Raw genomic sequence first — 25,161 nt, 5'->3', positions numbered from 1 at the left:
GAGTAGGGAAAACAGTTTATCTATAGAGCTCGGCACCCTAATTAATAATATTTCTTTAAATTTCAAAATTAGCCGAAAAAAATAAATTGACAAATGGTCAAAAGGTTTATGACTAAATTGAGAAATCGTCAAAAGATTTAGGATTAAGTGAGCAAATTGAAAAGTTTAAAACTAATCTGACAAAGATTTAGGACTCAATTGGTACAATTAATAGATTTAAGATTAAATTGACACAAATACAATAGATTTAGGACTTTTACCTTCTCCATGGTGTTTGATCATTATTGATGATGGAATCAGATTTCTCCTTCACCAGCTTCTTTGTGGGTCAATAAAAAGTTAGATGGGCATAATAACATCATGATGTTGATCATGTTGGTAAGGAATCCCTAAAATTGGTCAATTAAGGGTGCGTTTGCTAACGATTCCATTCCAATGAACAATTTTTTATGAGAAATGATTTTTTTTTTTTTTTTTTTTTGTTCTCGGGAACAATTTTCGAATAAAAGAATGCGTTTGGTAACTTTTCAAAATTTCTATTCCAAAGTTTCTATTCCCCGGGATAGAAATACGTTTGGTAAGATTCTTAGATTTATTTTATTTCTTTTATTTTTTAATTCTTTAATTATTTTTCCTTCTTCTTTTTCTCTTTGGTCGATCGCCGCCCATTGTAGTGGCCGCAACCCACTAGGTGACGTCCGATGAGCTCACTAGAGCTTCGCCCGGACTAGGGTGAGGCCCGGCGAGCCTCGGCCTCACCAGATCTAGGTGATGGCAAGACCCAGCCTCACGCCACTTGTGGAGACCGAGCCTCGCCGTGGCCGCGCGAGGTTCGGCCTCACCTTAGCCGGGTGAGGTCGACCTCCCGATCTAGCGAGGCCAAGCTCGCCGAGCCACCGCCAAGCGACGTCGTCCTAGAGGTGGCCTAGCGAGGCCGAGCCTCGCCGGATCTCGGGTGAGGTCAACGTCGCCCAGCCCAAGCGAGGCTAATCATTGCCATGACTTGGTGTCTTTGGAGGTCGATGATGTGACATCCCATTTTCAGTCATGTTTCCTATTGAACAAATCGGGCATTCCATTGACGCGTTTATAGGGTTGTTCTTAGAACCGATCATTCTAAAGATAACTAGACTATCTAGGGAAACCATTAAGAATTTTAAGACAAATAGACTTGAGAATTCGACCAGGAATTGGCTACTCGACCATGCTCATCTTTAGAAGTCATTACGGCACAGATATAAATCGATTTGAGATCAGATATAGGTTGGTTCGATTGAGATGTGTGGCTAATCGTGGGTGACACCACTAAATTGGAAAATTCTCATTGACCGACACTAATATGATTTTACTGTCGTTTCGGTACCCTATGTCCGTAATTGAATTCTCGAGATTTTTACGACAATCGAGAGTCGTCATTCGATCGAGTGGGTTCATTGTGACTTGAAGAAAATCGACCACGAGTCATTTGTACTGAAAAGTTCTAAAAGTTACCTAGTAGTCTAGGTTACGTTAAAAAAGCGTCGAATGGAAATTAGTGAATTGAGTGGATTTGAAATGAAAGTTACGTGGTGTCACGAGCTATTTTAGGAACGTCAACTCGGTCTCGGAAGATTTTTCGGAGATTCCAGAATTTTTACAGAAAATCGATTCGGATGTCGCAGAAATTAACAAAAATTCATGCGGGCCAAATTTAAGCGAATTTTGACTTCCAAGCTAAGCCATTTGGCAATGGACACTTGCAGAAATAGTATGGTCATTTTCTTCTATGACAATGGACATCAAATTTGGAAAACTTGATAAAGATTTGAAGTTAAATTGTGAAATTCATGATAAGATGAGGGCTGCAATTTTGGACTTTAAATTAGTTTATTTGTGAGATGATAAGCTTAAAAGTGATTAGGGGGACAAAGAGGATTGTATTGTGGGCTTGTGGGGGCCAAAACATTCAATGTATTGGATTGAGCTGCTTGACTTTGGGGCCCTCTACCAGCTGCTTCTCCCGCACGCCTCGACAGCCGCCTCATCCTCCTTCGAACTCTCTCTCTCGGATCAAATTCCACAGTGCCAGAAGCTGCTCATTTGCTCTCTCCGCTTACCCTTTTTCTCGAGCAAAACCCGCACCATCTGCTCGTCTTTCTCTCTATCTTGTTTGCCTTGAAGATCGAAACTCCACCAAGTTCAGCGCCAACGGACGCCTTTTTCCCTTTCTCCACCGAAATTCTCTCTCCCCGTGTTATTTCTCTCGCCTATCCTCTCACCCACTTACTCTCTCGGCCACAAAGTTACAAACGAAGCCAGCCGATTTCTATTTTGTTGACCTTGTGGCCGCGTGTCTTCAGCTCCATTGAACTCAACTCCAGCGACGTCCAAGCCTCCGCACGTCCGCGCCACTTGTCCCTGCACCGCGATTCTTTGGTCAACAGCCGCAGGTTGCTCCCATTTGGTTGACCACCGAGCGAAGTCGAAGCAGCTCCGTTCTTCACGGCATCTTCTTCAGCTCGTGCGAAGCGGCCTAACCCAGCAACTTCACGTGCGACACCTCCTGCCGTTACCTTGAGCAGCACCGTTCGACGACCACCCGCCAGCTGCTTCCTCGTCCGTTGATCTTCGTGAAGCGGGCTCAAGAACTTCGAGAATTCCAGCGCCCGCATGCCCCGATCCCAGCTGCCAGCAATTGCGCGAAGCTGCACGCGTGCAATCGAGCGGCCCATCAGCCCAGCGTCTTCAGGTTTCGGCCCAGCTCCTTCAGTCTCGCGGGCCCAAAGAATTGAGTCCATCCAGCCCATAAGTCAGTGAAGTCAGTCCAAATTCGGCCCATCTCCAGCAGTCTTCAGCCCACTGATCAGCCCAGTTTACTTTGTGCAACTTACTCGGCCCAATTTTAGCAAATCAAGTGAAGACCGGCCTGCGAAGAAAGCCCATTTGCAGTCAAGCCCAAGCCCAAGAGCGAACCCGAGTCCGGGCAAGAGCAAACCTCGGTTAGTGAGATTTGTTGGGCCAAGGTCAAGGCCCGGTCCAAGCCCGGTGTTGTCGAAAGTCCTATTTCGGCTGCCGTCGCACTGTCCCGGTCCCCGCTTTTAATCAAGTGAGTAATCTCATTAATCCTCGCTTAGTAGACTAATGATGTTTAAGGGTTGATTAGATTTAATTAAGTACAATTAGGTGGTTAGATTAGTTTATAACAATTAAATTAGTGACTTAATGATGCATGTTAGGTGGTTAGACTTAGTCATTAGCAAGTAGAGACGTACTATTATTTATTGAATGCATCTCGGGATTTTTCCCCGACCCTTAGCGGGCTTCAATTAGGCATTACGAGCCTAAATTGGATTTTTAGTATTTATTTATTAATTTTCGAAATTAATTATTTAATTATTTATTTTTCGGAAATTAGACAAGGATAACCGACAACCGAAATTTCATGCTGATTGTCATGGTGCAGTCCATTTATTTATTTGAGCTCTACGTTGTGTTGAATTGAATTGATTGCACAATTTGAAGAATTTTTTCATAAATTGATTGAGACTGAGTAATTGAGTTGTGGATGGCCGAGTATGATTGTTTAGCGTCAATAATGCTTTGATGGGCTGTTAAGTGGAGAAGTTTGTGAGAGTGATCTGAATATACTCTTGGCTAAGATCCATCAGGTATGTTAATATCGTGTGAAAATTGAGTGAGTTGATGAGTATGTGGAGATTTATCCCGAGATTGATCAATGTCGGTATTTAATTAGAATTTGACTGTGAGAGGTTGTGAGTTGAACCTCGGAAGCCGCCGAAGTATGGCTATGCCAGTTGGGCTGAGATTTGCCACCGAATTTAGAGTCGGTCGCGCCTATTGGGCCGTAATCTGCCACCTGACAAAGGTCGTGCCCGTTGGGCCGTAAATTGCCACCCAATAGGGGTCGCACCTGATAAGGCCGTAATCTATCACCTATTAAAGGTCGCGCCCATTGGGTTGTAATTTGCCACCTAAAGATAGGTCATGTCCTTTGGGACTATAATTTGTTGCCAAGAAATTTGGTAGGCTATGCTCATGAAGTCGTGAGTACGATTTAAGACTAAATAAGGGAAACGACTGGGGAATAGTCGAATTGACATGAAATCGACTAGGTCGATGGATCGAGATATTGATCTGTGATGTAATTACTTGGGTGCCTATTGAACGTGCTAATATGCGGGTGGAATCGAGGCCCCGGGTAAGTCCTCGACTCGTGCGTGTATAGGTAGCCCAGTTAGCATATTGGTTCCCTAATCGAGTCTTAATGGGGTAAAACTTGCTAAGACGTAGTCTCATCCCGGTTGTGTGACAACATTTTAGGCCCATATATGAGCCTATGAAGAAGGAACCAGAAGAGGACAATGAACCGATAAAAGATGAAGAGCTTGAAAGATGTGAGCTCGGTGAAGATGAGTCGAAGAGGATCGGGATGATCCTAATTATGACTGGATGAGAACTGAGATTCTATCTTCTTTTCGAATCATGTCTAAATGTGAATAGTGTGACTAGAATGTTATGAGTAGTCTTGTGAATAGACTTTGAGTTATGCCATATATAAATGTTTGGTTGTGGATTTCAATATGAAAATATGGCTTTACTTTTCTATCCTATTGTTTTATTATCTCGGGATTTATAATTGCTTCTACATGTCTTAATAAACGAAAGGGTCGGCGATACTTAGTCTTGGGATATCACATTATAAAATCAACCAAGTAGAAGGATGTGTGCGTGCCCGAGGATCGGGCGTGATGACGACGCTCCATCAAGGTCACCGATCTTCGTCTGGCCAGTCGCTGGCGTTAGCCATGGCTAAGGCCGGAGACTGGTTAAAAGGAAGGAGAAGAAAAAGAAAAGAGAAGAAAGAGGAAAATTGATTCTAAAATTGTTCCCACGAAGAAGCTACTTTTTTTACTTCTTGTTTCTGTTTCCAAATCTATTTTCGAGAAACAAAAAAAATAGATTTTTGTTCTCGGGAATGCAAATTTTATCAAACACGTTTCTATTTTTTTTTTTTGTTCCCTAGAACAAAAGAATAAAAAAATTTGTTCCAAGGAACATAATTTTTTTTTAACAAACAAGCCCTAAGTAATCTCTTCACACTAACTAAATTGATATGATTGCTCTTTCGATCGAATTTTCTTTTTAGCCATAATTGGATTGAATAGGCAATATTGGCGAATATTGTGCTGTAATATAATTTTAAATATTGATGGCCAATTATTTTTCTTTTTCCACTAACCCTTAGATGCTTAGAACGAGAGGTTTACATCCTCAATCTCTCAAAGTGTCAATTACCTGTCATTCCTATTAGAATTTTACATGGAAGGTAACTCGATGACGACTAGGTATACGTGTGAGTGTAATGTACATGCAGAAAACTTTTATTTGGTTTCCGTGAGTGCTCCTTTTTTTTAGCGGCTTAAGTTACATCTGTATTGTGATGTGATTACTAATCTTATTTAGACTTATTGAGAATTTCATTCTTTAATTTTGTTCCGTATGTTGGCGCTTCATTAATAGTAATATAGGAAGCAACAACATCGTAAGTGCGGTAATTAGAAGAGAGAGAGGCATACATTATTTCAAAATTTGGGAGTGGCAAATATTCATATCATCAAGGACCATGCTTTTCATGAAAAAGGCGGGCAAGAAAAGGGGAACTAATGGAGGATTAAAAAACGTACGCTAAATTAAGAAAATTACTCATAATAGAATCTACAGTTTTAAATCGGCATATGTGTATTTGTAAGGATTTCAGGCATAAAGATTATTATAAATAAAAGGAGTAATGACACCACAATGATTTGAACTTCTACTCGTTTTCCAATCAAGTACGTGGACCATTTTTATGTTTCCTCAACATCTACTTTATAAATGCAGGTCAATAAGATTAACTCCATTTAAAGCATGGATGGAAAATTCTTGGCCTTTGGTGTGGAATCAACTTAAATAGCCATGGAATAAGTTACTAGCTAATTAACAATCCCCGATGTTCCATTGACCGATATGTCTTCCATGTTCCTTCTTCGACCTTGACTCGTGACTTGCAAGTTGGGTTGCATCTGAATTTAAGGCTCCAGTTTCATTTAGGAACCAATTGAACCCCTATTCATCAATTTAGGGCAATCTGTAACCATGGACTACACATATTTTAAGCACACCTATCTCTGATGAGTCAAGTAGTCTAATTTATTCTTAAAATAATGTCACCTTGAATTGTCAAGTGACCTAAATCGCTAATGTCCTTAAATGACGACTTTATTGTACAAAGTGATTAGGGATATAACGCCACGTGGAAAATAATTGGGTTTGCTTTATTGTACAAAAAGACTAGAGATATAATGTCAAGATGTAACTGCATGGGCTAGTACCACGCTGTAGAAAGTGTATAGTGTTTTTATAAGCTGGGCCATGGGCCCATCCTTGACTCTGTTGTTCCTCTATATGCGGTAAATTAGGATGCAATTTTTTTTTTCAAGAAATATAAAAATCCCATTGCTGTGTTAATAACAAGTTTAGGAACTTTACTCTCTAATGCAAAAACTAAATGGAGAAGAGAGAGAGAGAGAGAGAGAGAGAGAGAGAGAGAGAGAGAGAGAGAGAGAGAGAGAGAGAGAAGCAGGAACTGTATTCCCGACATGGGTGAGCTTAACCCTAGCCCCCCAATTTCTTGAAATTGCAATCAACCCCCGGGTGGGGATAAAAAGTTTATGTATAGATCCATAAACTCTGCTGCCACAAATTAATAACATTTCTTCAAATGCCAATGTTTTAGGAACTATTAGGAACTTCTAGTAAAAAAATTCTTAATCAACACCTATTTTCCTATAGCGATATTGATTCTAGGGTAGATTACTTGGACAAACCCCGCCTCCCCCTCCCCCCGGCCCCGCGGGAATTTTATCAAAGTTACCCGGAAAGCCCCTGCATTTTGAAAATGCACTCCGACCCTCTCGTTGGAAACCTTTTCGGAATTGATAGATTAATAAAAAAATTAAGTAGTCACAATCAAGTTCTCAAAATATAGCTGGAATATGAACAGTGACATGGAATTCACAAAATTCCATATCGCCATTTACAGAGAAATTCGTTGTGCCATGAGTTGTTGGATATGCAGTTTGACATGATACTATCCTGTTTGTATGCATCCGACCGTAATTTAAAAAGGAACAATAGAACTCAGCATGTCAAAAGATGGTAGACAAATTGAAATAGAAATCAGAATAGCATGCAACAAAAATTTTCTGAGTTTAACACAAAGAGTAACTTATACTTTCATATTGATCACTATCTCGAGTCAAATGGTTTTACAATTGTTCACATGCCGGCACAAGTTATCATATAAAATATGTCAACAGAATGCCCGATATCAAAAGCTAGTTTATCTTAAGACTAGGTGCACAAACACTACAAAATGGAGAGTAAAGGTAAGAAAGAGAAATATAGATACAAGGTTTATCCTAATTTATTTTTAAACTAAGGTTACATCCAGCATATGATTCCATTATAATTAACACATCTCACCTCTTTGTTACAATTTTCAATTATATGAGAAAGAGATTATATATAGTAATTATTCATAGATCTAAGCTCAATATGGATCCAAATTATAAAGGTCCATTGGCGTCACAGGGGCTTTGCGCCTATAAGTAGGGGGTGTCAAAAAGACCCAGATTGCCGACCCGAGCACGACCGAACACAAAGCATGTATTAACGTGTTTCGTGTTCGGGTCGTGTTCAGTAACAAATATAAAACAAGCAAACAAAATGTGTTTCGGGTTGGGTTAGGGTTCGAACATTGTTCAACCCGAAACAAGTTTTCTGAAGTCCAAACACGCCAAAACCCAAAAACACAAACACGAACAGTCGGAACACAACTCAAGCACTGAAGGCTGAACTTGAAGCACATACCTCGTTGGCTCCGCCTTCTTCCCGAACAGTGCGCCTTCGGTGAGTCCGCTGCCGCCCTCCGATCGACGTGCCTCCGCCTCGCCGTCGTCGTCGCCACCCCGCGCTCCACCTCGCCGACGTCGAAACCCTTGCCGCCGCGTGCGGCCGACCATCGTCGACAGCTTGGGACCGGGTTCGCTCGGTGATCATGGCGCTCGTTTCTCGCCTCGTTTCCAAGTCCCGACTGGTGAGGAGCCCCCCCTCTAGATCCACGCGCCTTCCCCCCTCTCGTCGCTCGTCAAATGCCGTCCCGAATTTCTGCTCGATGGCGCTCAACATTGGCCGTGGAGATCGGGAATTTTGCGATTCGCAAAGTCGCCGCTTTCCGCTCGGGCGATTGTTGATGATTGTCTGTTGCTTTTCGTTGCGGGGCGATTTGATTCAGCGATTGTATTGGGTCGAATGTGTTTTTTTATGGTTCAATTTTGATGTTGGATTGGGGCTAATTTGTTGGCATGACTTTGAGTTCTCTAGCTGGGTTGCTTCTGTTTCTTCAAAATCTATTTCTCTTTCTGGGTTTCTTTCTTTTAAAATTTCTTTAGCCAGTTTAGTTATTGTTTCATACCCTGCTGCCCAAAATTTATTCTACTTGTTTGCTGGAGACATGTTCTTTACCCGATTTTTAGTTCAGTTTAATATCATGTGAAAAATATATGTTGTGTTTCGCATGGGACTTCTTTGTAAATGAACGAGGCCTCATAGATGGTATAGGCTCTGTTTATAGATAAAAGCTGAAGCATTAAATGGAGATAGATTTAGCTGTTCAGCAAGGTTTTACTTAGACATGTTCACTCTTGTGTACTTATCAGTTGATATTGGAGACAAAGATAGTCTTTGTGTGGTCTTTGAATCATTGGCAATTCTGGGTTTGCATTGATTACTTATGATAAAATTGCATGTGCAGTGTCTTTGCTTTCTGGAACACACGAGCAGCGAGCCTGTTTTTTAGTGGTAGGCTAGGCTTCATTGTGGCGATTTGATTCGGCGATTGTGTTTCTGTGCGCTTGAATTTTTAGATTCTTGTATAAAGGAAATTGCTTGTCGATGCATTTAGTTGTCTATGAAATTCTTTGGGTTCAGGTTAAAAGTTAAGCTGAAGCAGCTATCTAAGCGAGTGAGCAGTATGTGCTTTCTGAACAACATCATGAACAGGAGGTAAAGTTCTTTAAAATTGATTGATGGGTCTTTCTTGTTTGAGCAAAACTGTTAAAATGAATGGTTGGTTGGAGTGTGAATGGGCGGTAGAAGAGGAAGAAGGCTGTAGGCAATGTCTTTCGCCTTTATCAAGCTTCAGTGTTTTAGTATCTCATATTAGCCTCGATTATCTGGCCCGGAACAGTTTTGCTCTTAGAAACTATTTTTGTACTTCCGAAAAACGGCTAGCTGGAATACTTACAGATGGAAGTTTCTGGAGAATTATGGCATTTGTGGTTCGTGATAATTGCATTTGATAATTTCATTGTCACATTCGTTTCGTGTCCATCCTCCATCACAGTGGGTCAGTTTGATTTAGGAATGCCCTCTTTGTGATATGTGTTGATTTGCTTTATCGTGTTCATTCTAGAGCATCTTCTATGATTTTTGTAGGTTGGGCAAAGTGAAAATTTCTTTATTTTAAATTATTATGTTTACTCTTGAATATGTCTCTGGGTATTCTGGCGCATTTGACATCGGAAACTGCGTTGTGTAGTTTCCTATGAAACAAGCTTATATGTAAATCTATATTCAGAATTGTCATAAGCCCATTGCTGGAAGTCTATAGCCCCTTGCAGTTTCACCGTAATGTAAATGCTTATGTAGACAAAACCACGGCGGAAGTACACCACAAGTGCCATAACTTGCACGCGGGACACTTAAGTGCCATAACTTCAAAGCTTGATGCACTTAAGTGCCACTTTTTTTCGGGACACTTAAGTGCCACTTCCGCGACCCTTGCCGGAAATCCTACGTGGCAATATTTTATTATTTTTTTTTTCCTACGTGGCTCGGGAGCTCAAATCAGCATAAAAATTAAAAAAAAAAAAAAATTAAAATTTTTAATTTTAAAAAATTTTAAAACTTTTTTAAAAAAGAAAATTTTAAAAATTTTAATTTAAAAAAATTAAAAAATTTAAAAATAAGAAAATTTTAAAAATTTTTTTAAAAAAGAAAATTTTAAAAATTTTAATTTTAAAAATTAAAAAATTTTAAAAATAAGAAAATTTTAAAATTTTAATTTTAAAAATTTTAAAAAATTTTAAAAAAAATTTTAATTTTAAAAATTTTAAAAAAAATTTAAAAAAAATTTAAAAATTTAAGAAAATAATAAAATTTAAAAATTTTTAATTTTAAAAAATTTTAAAAATTTAAAAATAATAATAAGAAAATTTAAAAAATTTAAAAAATTAAAAAAAAGGGGAGGCGGCGGCGGCGGAGGTGGCGGCGGTGAGGGAGCCGCGGTGGCGGCAAGGGAGCCGCCCCATTCGGCCTCCCACTCCCCACTTTTTATAATTTTTTATAATTTTAATTTTTTTTAAAAATTTTCTTAATTTTTAAAAATTTTAAAATTTTCTTAAATTAAAAAAAATTAAAATTTTCTTAATTTAAAAAAATTAAATTTTCTTAATTTTTTAAAATTTTTTAAAATTTTCTTAATTTTTTAAAATTTTTAAATTTTTTTAAATTTTTTTTTTTAAATTTTTTAAAATTTTAAATTTTTAAAATTTTTAAAATTTTTAAAATTTTTAAAATTTTTAAAATTTTCTTAATTTTTTTAATTTTTCTTATTTTTTAAAATTTTAAAAATTTTAACATTTTTAAAATTTTTCTTAATTTTTTAAATTTTTAAATTTTCTTAATTTTTAAAATTTTTCTTAATTTTTAAAATTTTTCTTAATTTTTAAAATTTTTCTTAATTTTAAAATTTTTTAAATTTTTCTTATTTTTTTTAAATTTTTGAATATTTTAAATCTAATTTAATTAATTTATATACTATTATTTACACGTAGACGCAAAACGGCGTCGTTTTTTGCATTTTCTCCGCCACGTCGGCGTGCAAAACGACGCCGTTTGGGGCCGAGCTACGCCGGAAAGTCGCCACGTCAACCATTTGGCCGGATTTTCGCCGGAGTGGCACTTAAGTGTCCCATTTTTACTCCGATGATGGCACTTAAGTGTACCATTTTAAAGTTATGGCGACTTAAGTGTCGTCTTGCCGCAAGTATACGCATTTCCAGGGTGTCCCGCACTCACAAAACCACTGTGACTTACAGCATTTTCCTGCTCACTGTCTGAACTTCTGAGGTATGAGTAGTAAATATTCGCTGCTCAGGGCACAGATTTTACACAGAGTATGCTATTTCTTATTGATAGGGAGTATGAACCACACCTCAATAGTTTAGGTGTTAGTTTTTTTGAGGGGGTAGTTGTTAATGGTGGTGGAATTAGATTTCTGTTTCGTCAACCTGTTCGTGGGGGTTTGAAGATTGAACTCGGGAATTGATCAAAAACTGAATCGCCCTCCACCGTGACCTAAACATGAAATATGTTTAAGATTGAATGGAAACTGATAAAATTTGTCAGTCAATTTTTTCTAGTGGAACTCATCTAATTATGAAAGAAAAATACAATGCATGACGCGCAACTAGTTAATTCGTGATGGGTGCAAATGTGTACGTATTATTCATGGCTTAAATAAAAGAAAATTGACATGCATTGGTCCTACATTTAGGATAGATGATACCAGAACAAATTAATATTCAGGTGTCCGATTTACGATAAGTTTCACGACTTAACATGGATGAGTGCCCATAGGCAATACTATTCAATGCATCTTGCAAATGATCGAGATATGGAGTCTGTTTTATCAAAACCTAGTTTTCAAATATTTTTCCATTATTTTCAAAATGCTGGTAGACACCTAATTGTTTAGCAAAAGGTTTGACAAAATTTGACTGAGAATTAGTTATAAATTCAACCCAAGTGTATAATTAGATCGTACTCGTTAACAATTTTCCAATAATATCCAATTTGCTGAAGTTGAATGGCCGATGCTCAAGATATCGCAACTTTTAACCATAGTTGCCCAATCATAAGGTGTCAAGAATATTGTGATTTGACCTAATTGATTAACTTCATCTTAAAATTGAGTCACAAGTTTTCTTAAGCCCCAAGAATCCCATCCAGTGGATTTTGAACAACAAGAATATCTTGACTTTCCACTACAAGCAACTATTTGGGTTCATTTTCGGAAATCCAATCTGAGTCTTGAGCTTTATATGGACGAAAAAATGGAGTCAATAAGACATTGAATGAAAACTCTATGCATAGTTATAGGGGCCAATGGCCCCTTCGCCAAAGACAAGTTAGCGGCCCTCTCATAACTAACCAAAGCCTTGGATGTGCCTACCCTTGCGTAGGGCACAAATGGCCTTAGTCATGCTTTCTAGCCTTCTAGGAGGGTTCTACTTAACTCAGAACATTTATAGGGCTAATTAATAAATCTTGCCCAAAACAGATCAAACTATCTCTATGAAGTTATGTGATCCTCCTTCTACTTAGTAAAAAATATATAACCCCATCTGACTTTTTCACAACATCTCTATGTGGATTCCAAGGCCTGAAATAATTGGAATTTGAATTAAATCTATTTAGAACTAGGTCTTCATTTTCAGGTACTTGGACTATTGTCCACTCCATCCATAATGTAATCTTCCTTTAAACGTGAAACATCAAAACTCGGTGATTTCGCCTAATCTAAATCTATTCACCTTCTACACTTTGGTCCTTCCAAGTATATTGATGAATTCATATTATTGAAGTTGTTCTCCATTTATTTGCCCCGTCTAAACACCTTGATGATCCCATGTCCCTTGCTTGTTCACCCAAATCTAAAGGTTCTTTCAAATCTAACAATTTCCACTCAGTATCTTTTTCTCTACATGCGGAATAAGAAAATTCTTCAATAGCACAAACATCATGGTGTTAGCATTATATGCATATAACCTTATAGATGCAGAGGATAATTCGTCCACGTGCACAAACACACAATACATACATACATACATACATACATACATACATACATACATACATACACTTACATATGTGTGTGTGTGTGTGTGTGTGTGTGTGTGTGTATTTTCAAAATACATAACGAGTCTTATTAACATAATTTTCCTTGAAAAAATAAGCATTTGACCCCGTATTTAAACGGAAAAATCAGAAGTAAGCAAGGGAAATGATGTATATGCACAAACATCATGGTGTTAACGTTATATACATATAAACTTATAGATGTAGAGGATAATTCGTCCACGTGCACAAACACACAATACATACATACATACATACATACATACATACATATACATATATATGTGTGTGTATCTTCAAAATACATAAGGAGTCTTATTAACATAATTTACCTTAAAAAATAAGCATTTGACCCCGTATTTAAACGGAAAAATCGGAAGTAAGCAAGGAAATGATGCGTATGGACCTCGGGCCTTACTGAAGGCCATTAGGCCACTGTACACTGTCATAGGGATATTGTACAGGGCCCTCAGTGGGGCGTGGGCCTGGTGCTACAAACGTCATGCGCATTTGCTTGTTAGGGGTGCCACCACCTGGAACAAATTCCCCCCCCTTTTTTTTTGAAAAATCACATATTTTATTTTTATATTTTGTCCGAACTTTGACCCCCCATTTCTCTTCCGGCCAATTCACCCGTTATTCATGTTCACGGAAAGCTCATGACCTGAATTTATGTCCGATATTTGGAAAAAAAAGTCAGGATTATGGATTTCCGCAAAAAGAATGGTCATGGTGAAAAGTCACAATATCTTTCTCGTTAAAATTCTGACCAACCTAATTCTCAAGGCATTAGTTGTACTAAATATACCTGAATTCATCACTTAATATGGGAAATCACAATTATCTCGACACCCTCAAGATCGGACAGCTGCGGTTAAATGTCATGATATTTGTGATCCAGCCGTTTGATGTGGGAAAATTGGGTGTTGTTGTTCTGGCAAAGCACAACCCAATTACACCAACTGATCATAATTTCGATGAATTTTCTTTTTCAGCACTCAAGGCTTTCATGCATTTGAAACCAAGAAATTTTCTATTGGAGCAAGTGCTGTCCAAGAATAGATTGCGTGGTCAAACATTGGTAAAAAATGAGTTGCCTTCAACAATAATTGCACAGAGCGGAGTACTTGTATCCATTGAGAAAAGTTTAACCCTCGCACGAGGCAAACACTAAAGAATGCAAAAGTAATTGAAGGCCACCATGAGTCCATGGCAATGAACTTTTGAGTGTATAACTTTACAGATCTGGCTTGTGGTTAATGCTTTTCCTTACTATTGTTAGCCTAACCTTTTCATCATGACAAAGTTGGAAGTGTTGTCTTCCAGTCATTTCCTGGTTATTCACAATCTTCATGACTATCTCAAAACATCATTCCACTAACTAGTAAAGTTGGCAACTTTTTCCTTCCACTTTGGAAAATTTTTATAGGATTGACTTAAAAGTTGTTACTCTTCTTTCTTCATGATGCTAAGAGACAAGGAAGATGTCGTGTCTCATGGTGGAGGAAGCCCTGTTAAGTGGGCATTAGGACTGACAATATGCTCAAAACATTTGAACTCGACTTGGATTCAACGACAAAATGCTTTTTTAGATTTTTTTTTTTTTTTGATATTATAGCATACATCATCGATGTTAAAAAAGATTTATACAAGTGACCTTATAGTTACACCACTAACTTAAGAAAGAGGTATTATGACATCAATTCTAGATAGGTTGACTTTGTAAAATATTTTATAAACCCACGATCTCTTTTTCTTTGTTCTCATTTCTTCGTGATAATTAAGATACAAGATTACTTGATTTATACAATGATTTCCAAATGTGGTTTTGGAAGGGGCAGAGACCTTGATTGTAGAGGACTTGTCCCGAGGCTCGCACACAATTCTTTTGCCAAGAGAATCTATAAGATGGCTTCCATATATGGTTTTGGGAGGGGGGAGAGACCAATGATTGTAGAGGAGCATGTCCCGAAGTTCTCACGTGATTCTTTTCACAATAGAGGATAAGTTTTACTCATGGTAATGTCAATCAATTGGAACCGGTGATTATAAACAACCTTATCTTGAAGTTTGCATGTGATTCTTTTAGCTAGAGAGGGTAAGTGTTGCACCCAAGTAATACCATTATCTAGATGAATGAAATAGAGAACGTGTGAGAGGAGATTCGAGCAATGTTAGGGGACTTCAATGCAAGGTGAAGGGTGAGAGCTAATAAGTACATCGATATTGGATAGACTACAGCTATAGTTCTTCCTTTGTGATATTAACCATCAAATAATTGGTTTAGGGCATTTTATAGTGAAAAATGAGAAATTTCATGTTAAACATGATGGTGTATTAAAATCAGTGGATGGTGTACTGCTACATATAAGGAAGAAACAAGTTAGAAGTAGCCCATGTGATAAGGTGACATCCCAATTGTCTTCTAGGCATCCACATTCTTCATGACTATTCCACAACGTCGTTGTACCTCTAACTAGTAAAGCCGGTAACTTTTTCTCTCCACTTTTGAAAAATTTTATAGGCTTGACTTAAAAGTTGTCACTCTTGTTTTCTTTTGGTGCTAAGAGAAAAGGAAGATGCCTTGTCTCATGGTCCACTTTGGAAAATTTTCATAGGCTTGACTTAAAAGTCGTCGCTCGTGTTTGCTTTTGGTGCTAAGAGAAAAAGAAGATGCCTTGTTGCCTTGTCTCATGGTCCACTTTGGAAAAAAATTCATATACTTGACTTAAAAGTTGTTGCTCTTGTTTTCTTTTGGTGCTAAGAGAAAAAGAAGATGCCTTGTTGCCTTGTCTCATGGTCCACTTTGGAAAAAATTTCATAAACTTGACTTAAAAGTTGTTGCTCTTGTTTTCCTTTGGTGCTAAGAGAAAAAGAAGATGCCTTGTTGCCTTGTCTCATGGTCCACTTTGGAAAAAATTTCATAAACTTGACTTAAAGTTGTTGCTCTTGTTTTCTTTTGGTGCTAAGAGAAAAAGAAGATGCCTTGTTGCCTTGTCTCATGGTCCACTTTGGAAAAAATTTCATAAACTTGACTTAAAAGTTGTTGCTCTTGTTTTCTTTTGGTGCTAAGAGAAAAAGAAGATGCCGTCTCGTGGTCCATTTTGGAAAAAATTTCATAGACTTGACTTAAAAGTCATCACTCTTGTTTTCTTTTGGTGCTAAGAGAAAAAGAAGATGCCTTGTCTCATGGTGAATAAATCTTTGCTCAGTGCATAGCGGGACGATAATGCGCTCAAAATGTTCGAACTTGACTTGGATTTGACGACAAGAAATTTGAGGTTGAGAATTTATAATGAGAATTTATTCCATAGTTAAGTTTAATTTTTGTGGTGCTTTGCTGAGCAAAGTCCTCTTACACCTAAAACTGGATCATGAGAATTAGAACTTATTATTTGCCGACAAGATCATCTACTGTGATTGAGGGATTAGGAATAGGGCTAAAAATCTTGTCCACTTGCAACATTATGATGTTCCCTCTCATTTCACAAATTCATTTAATGAATTCAATTTACAAAGGATGATTGGATCGTACGCATTAAATAAGGTGGCCTTATGCAATATCCATCTTTTCGATAGAGGAGATTTAGCACATCAAGATTAGATAAGTGGTATTATTTCCATTGAATTGTCAAAAGGACAGTTAAGAAGTAGTGGCACGGTGATCTATCTAAAAAAATTATTGAGTGAACTTAGTGTATAAACTAAATTGAATTTGAACCATTATAAATAGTGGACTTCATAAGAATCTCTTCAACTTTTCAGATTCAGTTTTAGTTAACCATATATATACTTTTCATTTAATAAGTTCTTACTTATTAGATGCAAGTAACAGCCTCCAAGTTTGGACTTTGGTCATGAAAAGCACCAAGGACTTGGAGCGAAGTAGATTGGAGAGAATAATTGCAGTGGAGAAATGCATGCGGAAACAGACCGAATAATTGCAGTGGGGAAAAGCATGTGGAAACAGACTGAATTATTGGAGTAGGTGGTTGATGACATGATGCTTTAAAAGCATCTAGCATTTTCTCATGAAAAAACAAACAATTGTGGATGAGCTATTGCTGGCTCACTAAGTTCATAAATTGGTTGAAACGACACATCCATTTATAAAATATCAACACAGATCACTTTGTGCAAGTCTGATTTATCTTCTTGCCCATTACATTTATATGATTGAGTATGGAGAATTTAAATATAAATCGGAGTAAAAACTATGAATTGTCAATATTTTTATTCACATAATTCAACATAAGACGTTATGTATGCTTAACAATTTAGCTATACCAATTTCTATATCAGTCCATAGTACTTTTATTATGTGGAATTTTAATCTCCAAAAGATTTGAGTTATGTGATAAAGCAAATATAAACTATTTATACACCACATACAGAGACAACTTTAATGAGATTTTGTTAACCAATACAGAAATTTTTATTATATCATATATTTTAAATATGACTGAAGCCTAAAATTTTCACAAATCTTGTACACCAGCTTTGATTGCTTGATCATGTGCACTATGGGAATACATACTGCTTCCTTTTTTAAGACTGCAAATCCCTCACAGACACTAATATATTAAAGACAAATCCTTCAACAAATAGCACGAATACTATAATGCATAAGGAAGATGTTGAAATGATTTTTGAGAAATTAGATATGACGGTAAATTTTTTATACCATAACAAGAACTTTGTGTGATTTTAAGTTTCGATATGTCATTTCTATGTTTTGATTTTTTAATATTATTCCGATAATTGCGAATGGTGCAGTGATATTTTTATTATTAAAAGATTTAACAAATAGCGAATTTTAGGTCAAAATAGAGTAAAATGAATCGTGGAATCTAAAAAAACGAGCATGGAAATTCCGAACCCCTACTATTTCACACGAACCCCTTAGCATTCACACATGCATGGCTTCGGGACTCGGCAAATAAATCACAAGAGTGGCAAACATGGAATTTGGTTCTGATCAAATGAAAGAATGAACAGGAAAGGGAAGGAATCAGCAGGCTTTACCATGACGAGCAGAGAGCAGAGCGCGTGAATTGTAGTCCCCTTGCGTGCGTCGCTGGCTTCTTGTTCCTCCTCAAGATCACCGAATCCTACACCTTTTTGACTCTCCAGCTTTTTCTTCCACTCACCGCTTTCGAATCTTGTCCGATTCCGGTTTTCCATCACTTTCCAACTCACGCTCAATTCTCTCTTTCTGCATCACCGAAAGCCATCCCGCACTTGAAGCTCACGATAGGTTCTACTTTTTCAAAGGGCCCCAGCTCTCTCATCTATCTCTTTTTTTCAAAAAAAAAAAAAAATAACCACCGAATCCTTTTCTCATTCTGTCTCCAAAGCTCACGGACAGATTTTCCTTAATCAGTCGCCAAATGACCCGCTTCCTGTGTCCCTCCTCTTATCTCATCCCTGGCCAGCTCACTTGACCGAATCAATCTTTTGAAATTCCAGATCATATGGTTTGCTCTGTGTTTTTGGCCATCAACCGAGGGTCCATCTATGAGTGTCTTTTACCGTAATAGTCCTCTCTCTTGGCCGGTCTCGACTCATCTAATCCTCATCTTGATGGTCTTTGATCCAAACTTCCACAGTTCATGGCGTTGTGATCCACCTTGCTCACAAAATAAATGACGAGTCTCCAAGCAAAAATTTATGCACCAATGCAAGGTTGGAGGTATAAAACTTCGAAAATGGATTATTTGGACATTTAGTGAAGAATGTTGTGATTATTGGATTGTGGCAAGGAAAAAAGAAGTCTGTTAACTTATTGGTTAGTAAAGAAGAAGCCACTTTGGGGATGAAATTTCATCTAATTATTAAGCCTAAGACCACCAAAGTATGTTTTCATGGTTCTACTATTAGTAATAGATATGTGAAACTATGACCTTAGATTATCATATAGAATCCATCCCCTAGAGTTGTTTCTCAAGTTGTTTCTCAATCTGCAATGATTTTGTCGGCCACAGGGAAGCTTGAGTCAATAAGATAATTTGAATAATGCAGTGGCACGCAATCCTTTATGAAAAAAAAAAAAAAAGTCCATGTGTTCACACCTTTAAATGTCTCGGTCCATCCTCAACCACATCATTTGCCAAAGTACTAAAAAAAGTCGTGCATCTTTGTCGTTTGCTATGAGAATAAATCAACAAGAAGATCAAGTGGTGAATGAAGTACCTCAAAACACTCTTACCAAATCTTAAGCTAGTAGTTGTTGCTCATTGTTGAACTCCATCATACAATGGCTTCCTCAATGAAACGCAAAAGGATTCACGACGTCTTCTTGAGTTTCAGAGGCACGGATGTGCGTAAGAACTTCGTTAGTCATCTGTACAAAGCGTTAGTCTAGAATGGAATAAACACTTTCGAGGATAGTGAGGCACTAACGAAGGGTGACCAAATATTGCCGGTACTCATGAAGGCCATTGAGCAATCGCACATCGCAATCATAGTTTTTTCAGAGGATTATGCTTCCTCAAAATGGTGCTTGGAAGAGGTGTTGAAGATTATGGAGTGCAAGGAGCAAAGTGACCTCATTGTTCTACCGGTGTTTTACAAAGTGGACCCAAAAGAAGTGAGAGGGGGGAGAGAGAGCTATGGGAGAGCTCTGGCTAAACATGAGTCCAAATTCGGGAAGGATTCGGAGGAAGTGAGAAAATGGAAGAAAGCTCTTTTTGATGCCGGTAGCTTATCTGGGTGGCATTTCAATGATGAGTAAGTTGAATGGAATTTATATTTTGTGTAAGAAACTTATGTTTACAAATGAGTATAAAGACTATAAAAATATAAATATATGATTCGACACACACTTGACTGTAAGTATTAAATGTTAAAAAACTTGATCGACCCATGGATAAGATGTTAAGTGGCGTTATTACTCTTACCCCATTTCTAAGGTAATGACACTGTGGTTCGGGGTCTTTAATAGTTTCAAAATTTTGAGCATGGTTCAGAGTGTTGAAAAGCTTGATCAACTGTTTAAATAAACCCCATTGCAGTCAAAAAATATAAAATAAGTAAATTATCGTGCATAAATTAAAAGAACACGAAGCACTTGGATGACTAAAAGTTGAAGCTTGAACTGATTGGTGTGGAGCTCCTGGAATTCTAATTCGATTGCGTGGGCGTACATTTTGGTTTTTCTATGATTTTGTGAAAATTTGACGCACCATTTTGTCATTTGGTTGGTGATTGCCCATGATTTGCTTAATCAAATTGTTAAAATAATGTTACAACTTCTTTTTCGTTTTTGTCAGAGATGAATCACAGCTTATACAAAGTATTGTGAACAAAACCTCCACTCACCTAGCCCGACAACCTGTGCATGTTGCTAAGCATCCAGTTGGGATTAATTCCCGAGTGGTTGAATTGAAATTGATGTTAAAGCTTGGATATGATGATGATGTTGTCATGGTGGGATTATGGGGACAGGGAGGCATAGGGAAGTCAACTTTAGTAAGAGCTCTTTACAATACTATTTTTAGACAATTTGAGGGTTCCTGTCTTTTGGAAAATATTCGTGAAGCTTCAAAAGATTCCAAGGATTTAGTTCCATTGCAAGAAAAATTACTATTCGAGATTTTATCACTGCAACAAGGATTAAAAGTGTCCTGTGTCAATACCGGTATTAATCTAATACAACATAGGCTTCATCACAAAAAAGTTCTCCTCATCCTTGATGATGTGGATGACCAACGCCAATTAAATGCTTTGGCAGGAGAAGGCAAGTGGTTTGGTAGTGGAAGTAGGATCATTGTTACTACAAGAGATAAACATTTGCTAACTTCTCATGGGATAGATCAAGATTGTGTATACAAAGTTAGAGCACTGGATTACAAAGAAGCTTGTGAGCTGCTTAGCAATTGTGCTTTTCCGACACACCAAAAATTGGAAATTAGGAGAGATTTGGTGGATAGTGTTCTGAATCATGCTAGAGGCCTTCCTTTAGCACTTGAGGTGATTGGTTCCTTCTTATGTGGTAGAAATGAAGATGAATGGGAGAGTACATTAAAGAAACTTTCTAAATTTCCTAACAATAAAATCAATGATGTGCTCAAAATAAGCTATGATGGACTAGAGGAAAATGAAAAAGAGATTTTTCTCGACATTGCATGCTTCTTTAAGAGGAGGAATAGTGAGTATGTAAAGAAAGTCCTCAATAGTTGCGATCTTGAGGCAGAAATAGGATTAAAAATTCTCATTGAGAGGTCCTTGATAAAAAAAAATGAGAGCGATGGACAACTACAAATGCATGACCTGATTCAATCGATGGGTAAGGATATTGTGAGACAGGGATGTCGCGATGATCCCTGGAGACACAGCAGATTATGGCGATATGATGATGTTGCCAATGTTCTGTCAAGCGACATGGTGAGACTTGCATATATGATCAAATTTGCTCCTTATCTTTGACTCCAATTACTTGATATGCATAACTTAAATATTTTTGTATATACAGGGAGATTGTGTTGTAAAAGCCATTGTGTTGGAGCCACCCAAACTGAAAGAGCTAAGTATCCATCCTAATGCCTTTACGAAAATGAGAAAGTTGAGATTGCTCATCCTATCCAATGTGCGTAATTCTTTCCACGGCCCTATATGTCTTCCGAATGCGCTAAGATGGATGGATTGCACTGGATGTGATCCCTGGAATCCAAAATTTTCATCCGGTCCAAAGAAATTAGTCAATCTTTATATGAGGAAAGGCAGTATCACAAAAATTGTAAAACAATTAAAGGTGAGCATGAGCATTTATCTACATAAACTTTTTATTATCCTACTTCATTGGTATGGCCATATGCGTGTTTTCTGTTCTAGCATTCATAAGGAAATGGCGTTCCTCTGTTTTGGAAACCACTTCTTTATTTTCTTTCAGAATGACGTTAACTATTTGCGTTAGGAATAACGTGCAACAATTAAGTGAAACAACTTTATTAGAAATCTCCAATGGAAACATTTTGATAATAAAATACAAAATACAAAAGGAATTCTCTATTTTTTTTTAGAAGGTCAGTGCATCATGAGTAAATTCAAATTTTAATATATTGAAATATGTGAGAGATAAAATAAAACAACTAATTTCATGTGTTTGTCCATGGGTATTATATTTGTAAAATAAGCAATTGAGGATCATGGATGGAAGCAATAAAAATGAGGTTCAAATCCTTCACAAGTAGAAGGTTTTTATTACATTATATAAATGTGTGTGTGTGTGTGTGTGTATGTAGATGAAGCTCAAATATTTCTAAACCCAATATCTCTAACTATCGATGTACCTCTATTTCAAAATCAAATCTACCCAGGGAAGAAATTCAAAATGCAAAAATGCTAGTATAAGCTGTTTCACCTAATTCTAACCATGTCACTAGTTTACATATAAACTCTTTTATATTAAAAAAAAAATTGTATAATGATCAAATAAAAGGAAACAAAAACTTGACAAACCAACCCGTTGACATATATATAAAAGTGAAAACACCGAAGGAATACTTCGTGGAATTGTCAAGCATTTGATTTAGATGTGGTTGGTCAGATACATCAATCACAATATGTCTTGTTCAAATAACCTGAAAGGCCACGTAGTGGAGGCTTATCCAATATATGTCGTAAAGGGTGGGATTTGTCTAGCACCGTGCTGTAAAAAGGCATCATTAATTACTCAAATCAGTTCTGAAGAAGCAGCATTTCTAAGCACACGTAATTAAATTTTAATTAGACATCTTGCTAGTAATGCATGTACAACTGATTCCATACAAGTGATCTCGTAAGGGCATTGCCACCAGGAATTGTCACCAATTATAAGGTGTTATAAATTATAACTAATTCATTCAAAAACTTTTGGCAATCCTTAATAATTAAATATTTGTTCTCACCAATTATGAGGTGATATAAATTATCTCCATCAACTATAAAGTAAGTGTCTTTAATCATATCAGAGTAATTTAGAAATTTAAACTAACTAGCCCTTAATTTATTTATTTTTCCATATTTGTTAACACACAATTCTTAGATACCAAACGTAAGTATCCAAAGTATATATGAAAAAATTATATCATATTTAATGTATCAAAACATCATGTGGTATGATTTTATTATTTGCTAGAATTATTTTTTGTTTGACATATAGTATTTCTTTGTTTGTAAAGCCGATGTTTAATTTTCTAGGAATCATGATATATCTTTTATTGGTCAAGTATGGAGTATCATGTTATATCTAACTGTTTTGATGATTGTCTAGAATGATTTATTTGAAATCTTTTAAAATTGTGTATTATATATTATATAACTCTTTAAAATAATATCTAAAAATAAAATGATAAGAGTTGTCTCTTATTCACTAATGTGATCATAAAAACTAAATTGCTAGGTAGAACTCACTTGTGAGCATGCCATATGACTCAATCTCATGTAAGCTTTACTATATATACATAAAAATTTGTATTTGCCAGTAAAGCTTCAAAGGGTTTAGTAATTTCTACTAAATATATGGTAACTTTGAATGAAAAGTTATTAATAGGTTAAAGAAATTTACTTAGAACCCTATATAGTAGGTTTCAAGTTGCCTGATCTAACGATGCTCCTTGCTTCCTTCATCATGAAGAGAATTGTGGCCTAAGAATGAAAATCATTAAAAGTGGCAATGGCATTATACAAATACCCTTCTTTCCCTTTCAAAATGTTTATGGTAGTTGGTTTTGTTGTTTTTGCAGGACTTCAAACAATTGACGTACGTTAAATTGAGTGACTGCGAGTCGCTCATTATTACGCCCAACCTCTCATGTGCTCCAAATCTCAAAACATTGAAACTCTGGAATTGCAAAAACTTGGTAGAAGCCCATGAGTCAATTGCAAATCATGACAATCTCCAAGTCTTGCATTTTGAATGGTGCCCTGAACTTCGTGTTTTTCCAAATGTGCTCAAGTCAAAAAATCTTCAAGATCTCAACTTTTCTGTTTGCTCAAAATTTGAAAGATTTCCCGATATCCCACATGAACTTGGATGCCTGAAAAAACTTTCCATACTACATACTGCTATTAAAGAACTTCCCACATCAATAGAAAATCTTGTCTCTCTAGAGAGAATGCTCTTAGATATTTGCAAAAACTCAGTAAGCATTCCATCTAATATTTACAAGTTACAAAAACTTCAATGCTTCAAATCTGCTTTTGGCCCAATCGTGTTTCCAAACCTCACGGATTCAGCTAATCCGTGCATGAAGGTTGGACTTTCAAATTTAAAAGTCTTAGACCTTCTCAATTGTAATCTGTTTGAAGTAGAGTTTCTTGAGGATCTTTCTTGTTTTCCCTTCTTGGAAAATTTAATTCTGTCGGGAACAATATTACTAGTCTCCCTATATCCATCAGTAAGCGTGATCGTTTGTTTGAATTGTCAATTAGTTATTGCCATCGATTACAAGAGATTCCCAAGCTTCCGCCATTTTTAAATTTACTACTCGCGAATGGGTGCGAATCTCTACAAACATATGAACATTTAACTTCAATTGATCAGTGGGTCCATCAAGGATTGACCGTGGTTGACACTACTTCAATTGCCAAGGTCAGATTCTCTCTCGTGCGCACACATATCGGTGTGGAGAATATGTTCAAAACAATATGTGCTTTTATATTGCAATAGCTGAAAATGCAAAATCAGAGGTTTGAGAAAACCAAACGAATATAAAGTGATCCTACACTAATATTTACATAGTGAAGGTGGCTAGCATAGTTTTTATGGGAATGATTTTTATCACATGAGACTTCTATCTTAACGCAAGCTGGGACCAATGGATCCCTCCTCATTTACGGAACTCTTTATTCACTTGGATTACTTACTAAACTCAAATTGAATTCTTCCGTGGTGCTTTCTAATGGTCTATTTTTGTAACAGGGATTTCCTTGCACTACTTTTGATCTCCTTTGCACTGCTTTTGTTCTCCCTAAAGGAGAGATGCCAAAGTGGTTGAAAATGGTTGAAAATGGTTCTGTATCTTTCATGGCTTCAAAGGACTTATATGACAAGTTTCTTGGATTTATTTTTTGTGGCGTACGTAACAATGAAGGCAATGAGTGCAAATTTTACTTGGACCAATATATTAATGGAAAATACTACCCTGGCTACAGAAC

General features: G+C 36.9%; 2 protein-coding genes across 2 annotated transcripts; both read left to right on the top strand.

The window, feature by feature from the left end:
• Positions 1 to 19,195: 19,195 nt before the first annotated feature.
• On the top strand, positions 19,196 to 21,173 carry LOC120294340 (disease resistance protein RPV1-like). The gene is made up of 3 exons (XM_039314392.1): positions 19,196 to 19,752; positions 20,295 to 21,040; positions 21,163 to 21,173. Exons 1-3 carry the CDS (start codon positions 19,454 to 19,456, stop codon positions 21,171 to 21,173), a joined length of 1,056 nt encoding a protein of 351 aa, XP_039170326.1. The 5' UTR covers positions 19,196 to 19,453.
• On the top strand, positions 21,006 to 25,146 carry LOC120294592 (disease resistance protein RPV1-like). The gene is made up of 4 exons (XM_039314809.1): positions 21,006 to 21,408; positions 21,497 to 21,775; positions 23,748 to 24,595; positions 24,926 to 25,146. Exons 1-3 carry the CDS (start codon positions 21,286 to 21,288, stop codon positions 24,480 to 24,482), a joined length of 1,137 nt encoding a protein of 378 aa, XP_039170743.1. The 5' UTR covers positions 21,006 to 21,285; the 3' UTR covers positions 24,483 to 24,595; positions 24,926 to 25,146.
• Positions 25,147 to 25,161: the final 15 nt, after the last annotated feature.

Source organism: Eucalyptus grandis, chromosome 6 (genome assembly GCF_016545825.1).
Source record: "Eucalyptus grandis isolate ANBG69807.140 chromosome 6, ASM1654582v1, whole genome shotgun sequence".
NCBI lineage: Eukaryota > Viridiplantae > Streptophyta > Magnoliopsida > Myrtales > Myrtaceae > Eucalyptus > Eucalyptus grandis.
The sequence above is the reverse complement of the archived record's forward strand: the minus strand, read 5'-3'. Positions and strand labels throughout refer to the sequence as shown.

Bases quoted from the DNA above. Each gene is read 5' to 3' on its own strand.
- LOC120294592 (XM_039314809.1), top strand. From the start codon at position 21,286: ATGCATGACCTGATTCAATCGATGGGTAAGGATATTGTGAGACAGGGA. The intron at 21,409-21,496 runs GTGAGACTTGCA...TTGTATATACAG, and splicing joins ATGTTCTGTCAAGCGACATG to GGAGATTGTGTTGTAAAAGC. The intron at 21,776-23,747 runs GTGAGCATGAGC...TTGTTTTTGCAG, and splicing joins AAATTGTAAAACAATTAAAG to GACTTCAAACAATTGACGTA.
- LOC120294340 (XM_039314392.1), top strand. From the start codon at position 19,454: ATGAAGGCCATTGAGCAATCGCACATCGCAATCATAGTTTTTTCAGAG. The intron at 19,753-20,294 runs GTAAGTTGAATG...CGTTTTTGTCAG, and splicing joins GGGTGGCATTTCAATGATGA to AGATGAATCACAGCTTATAC.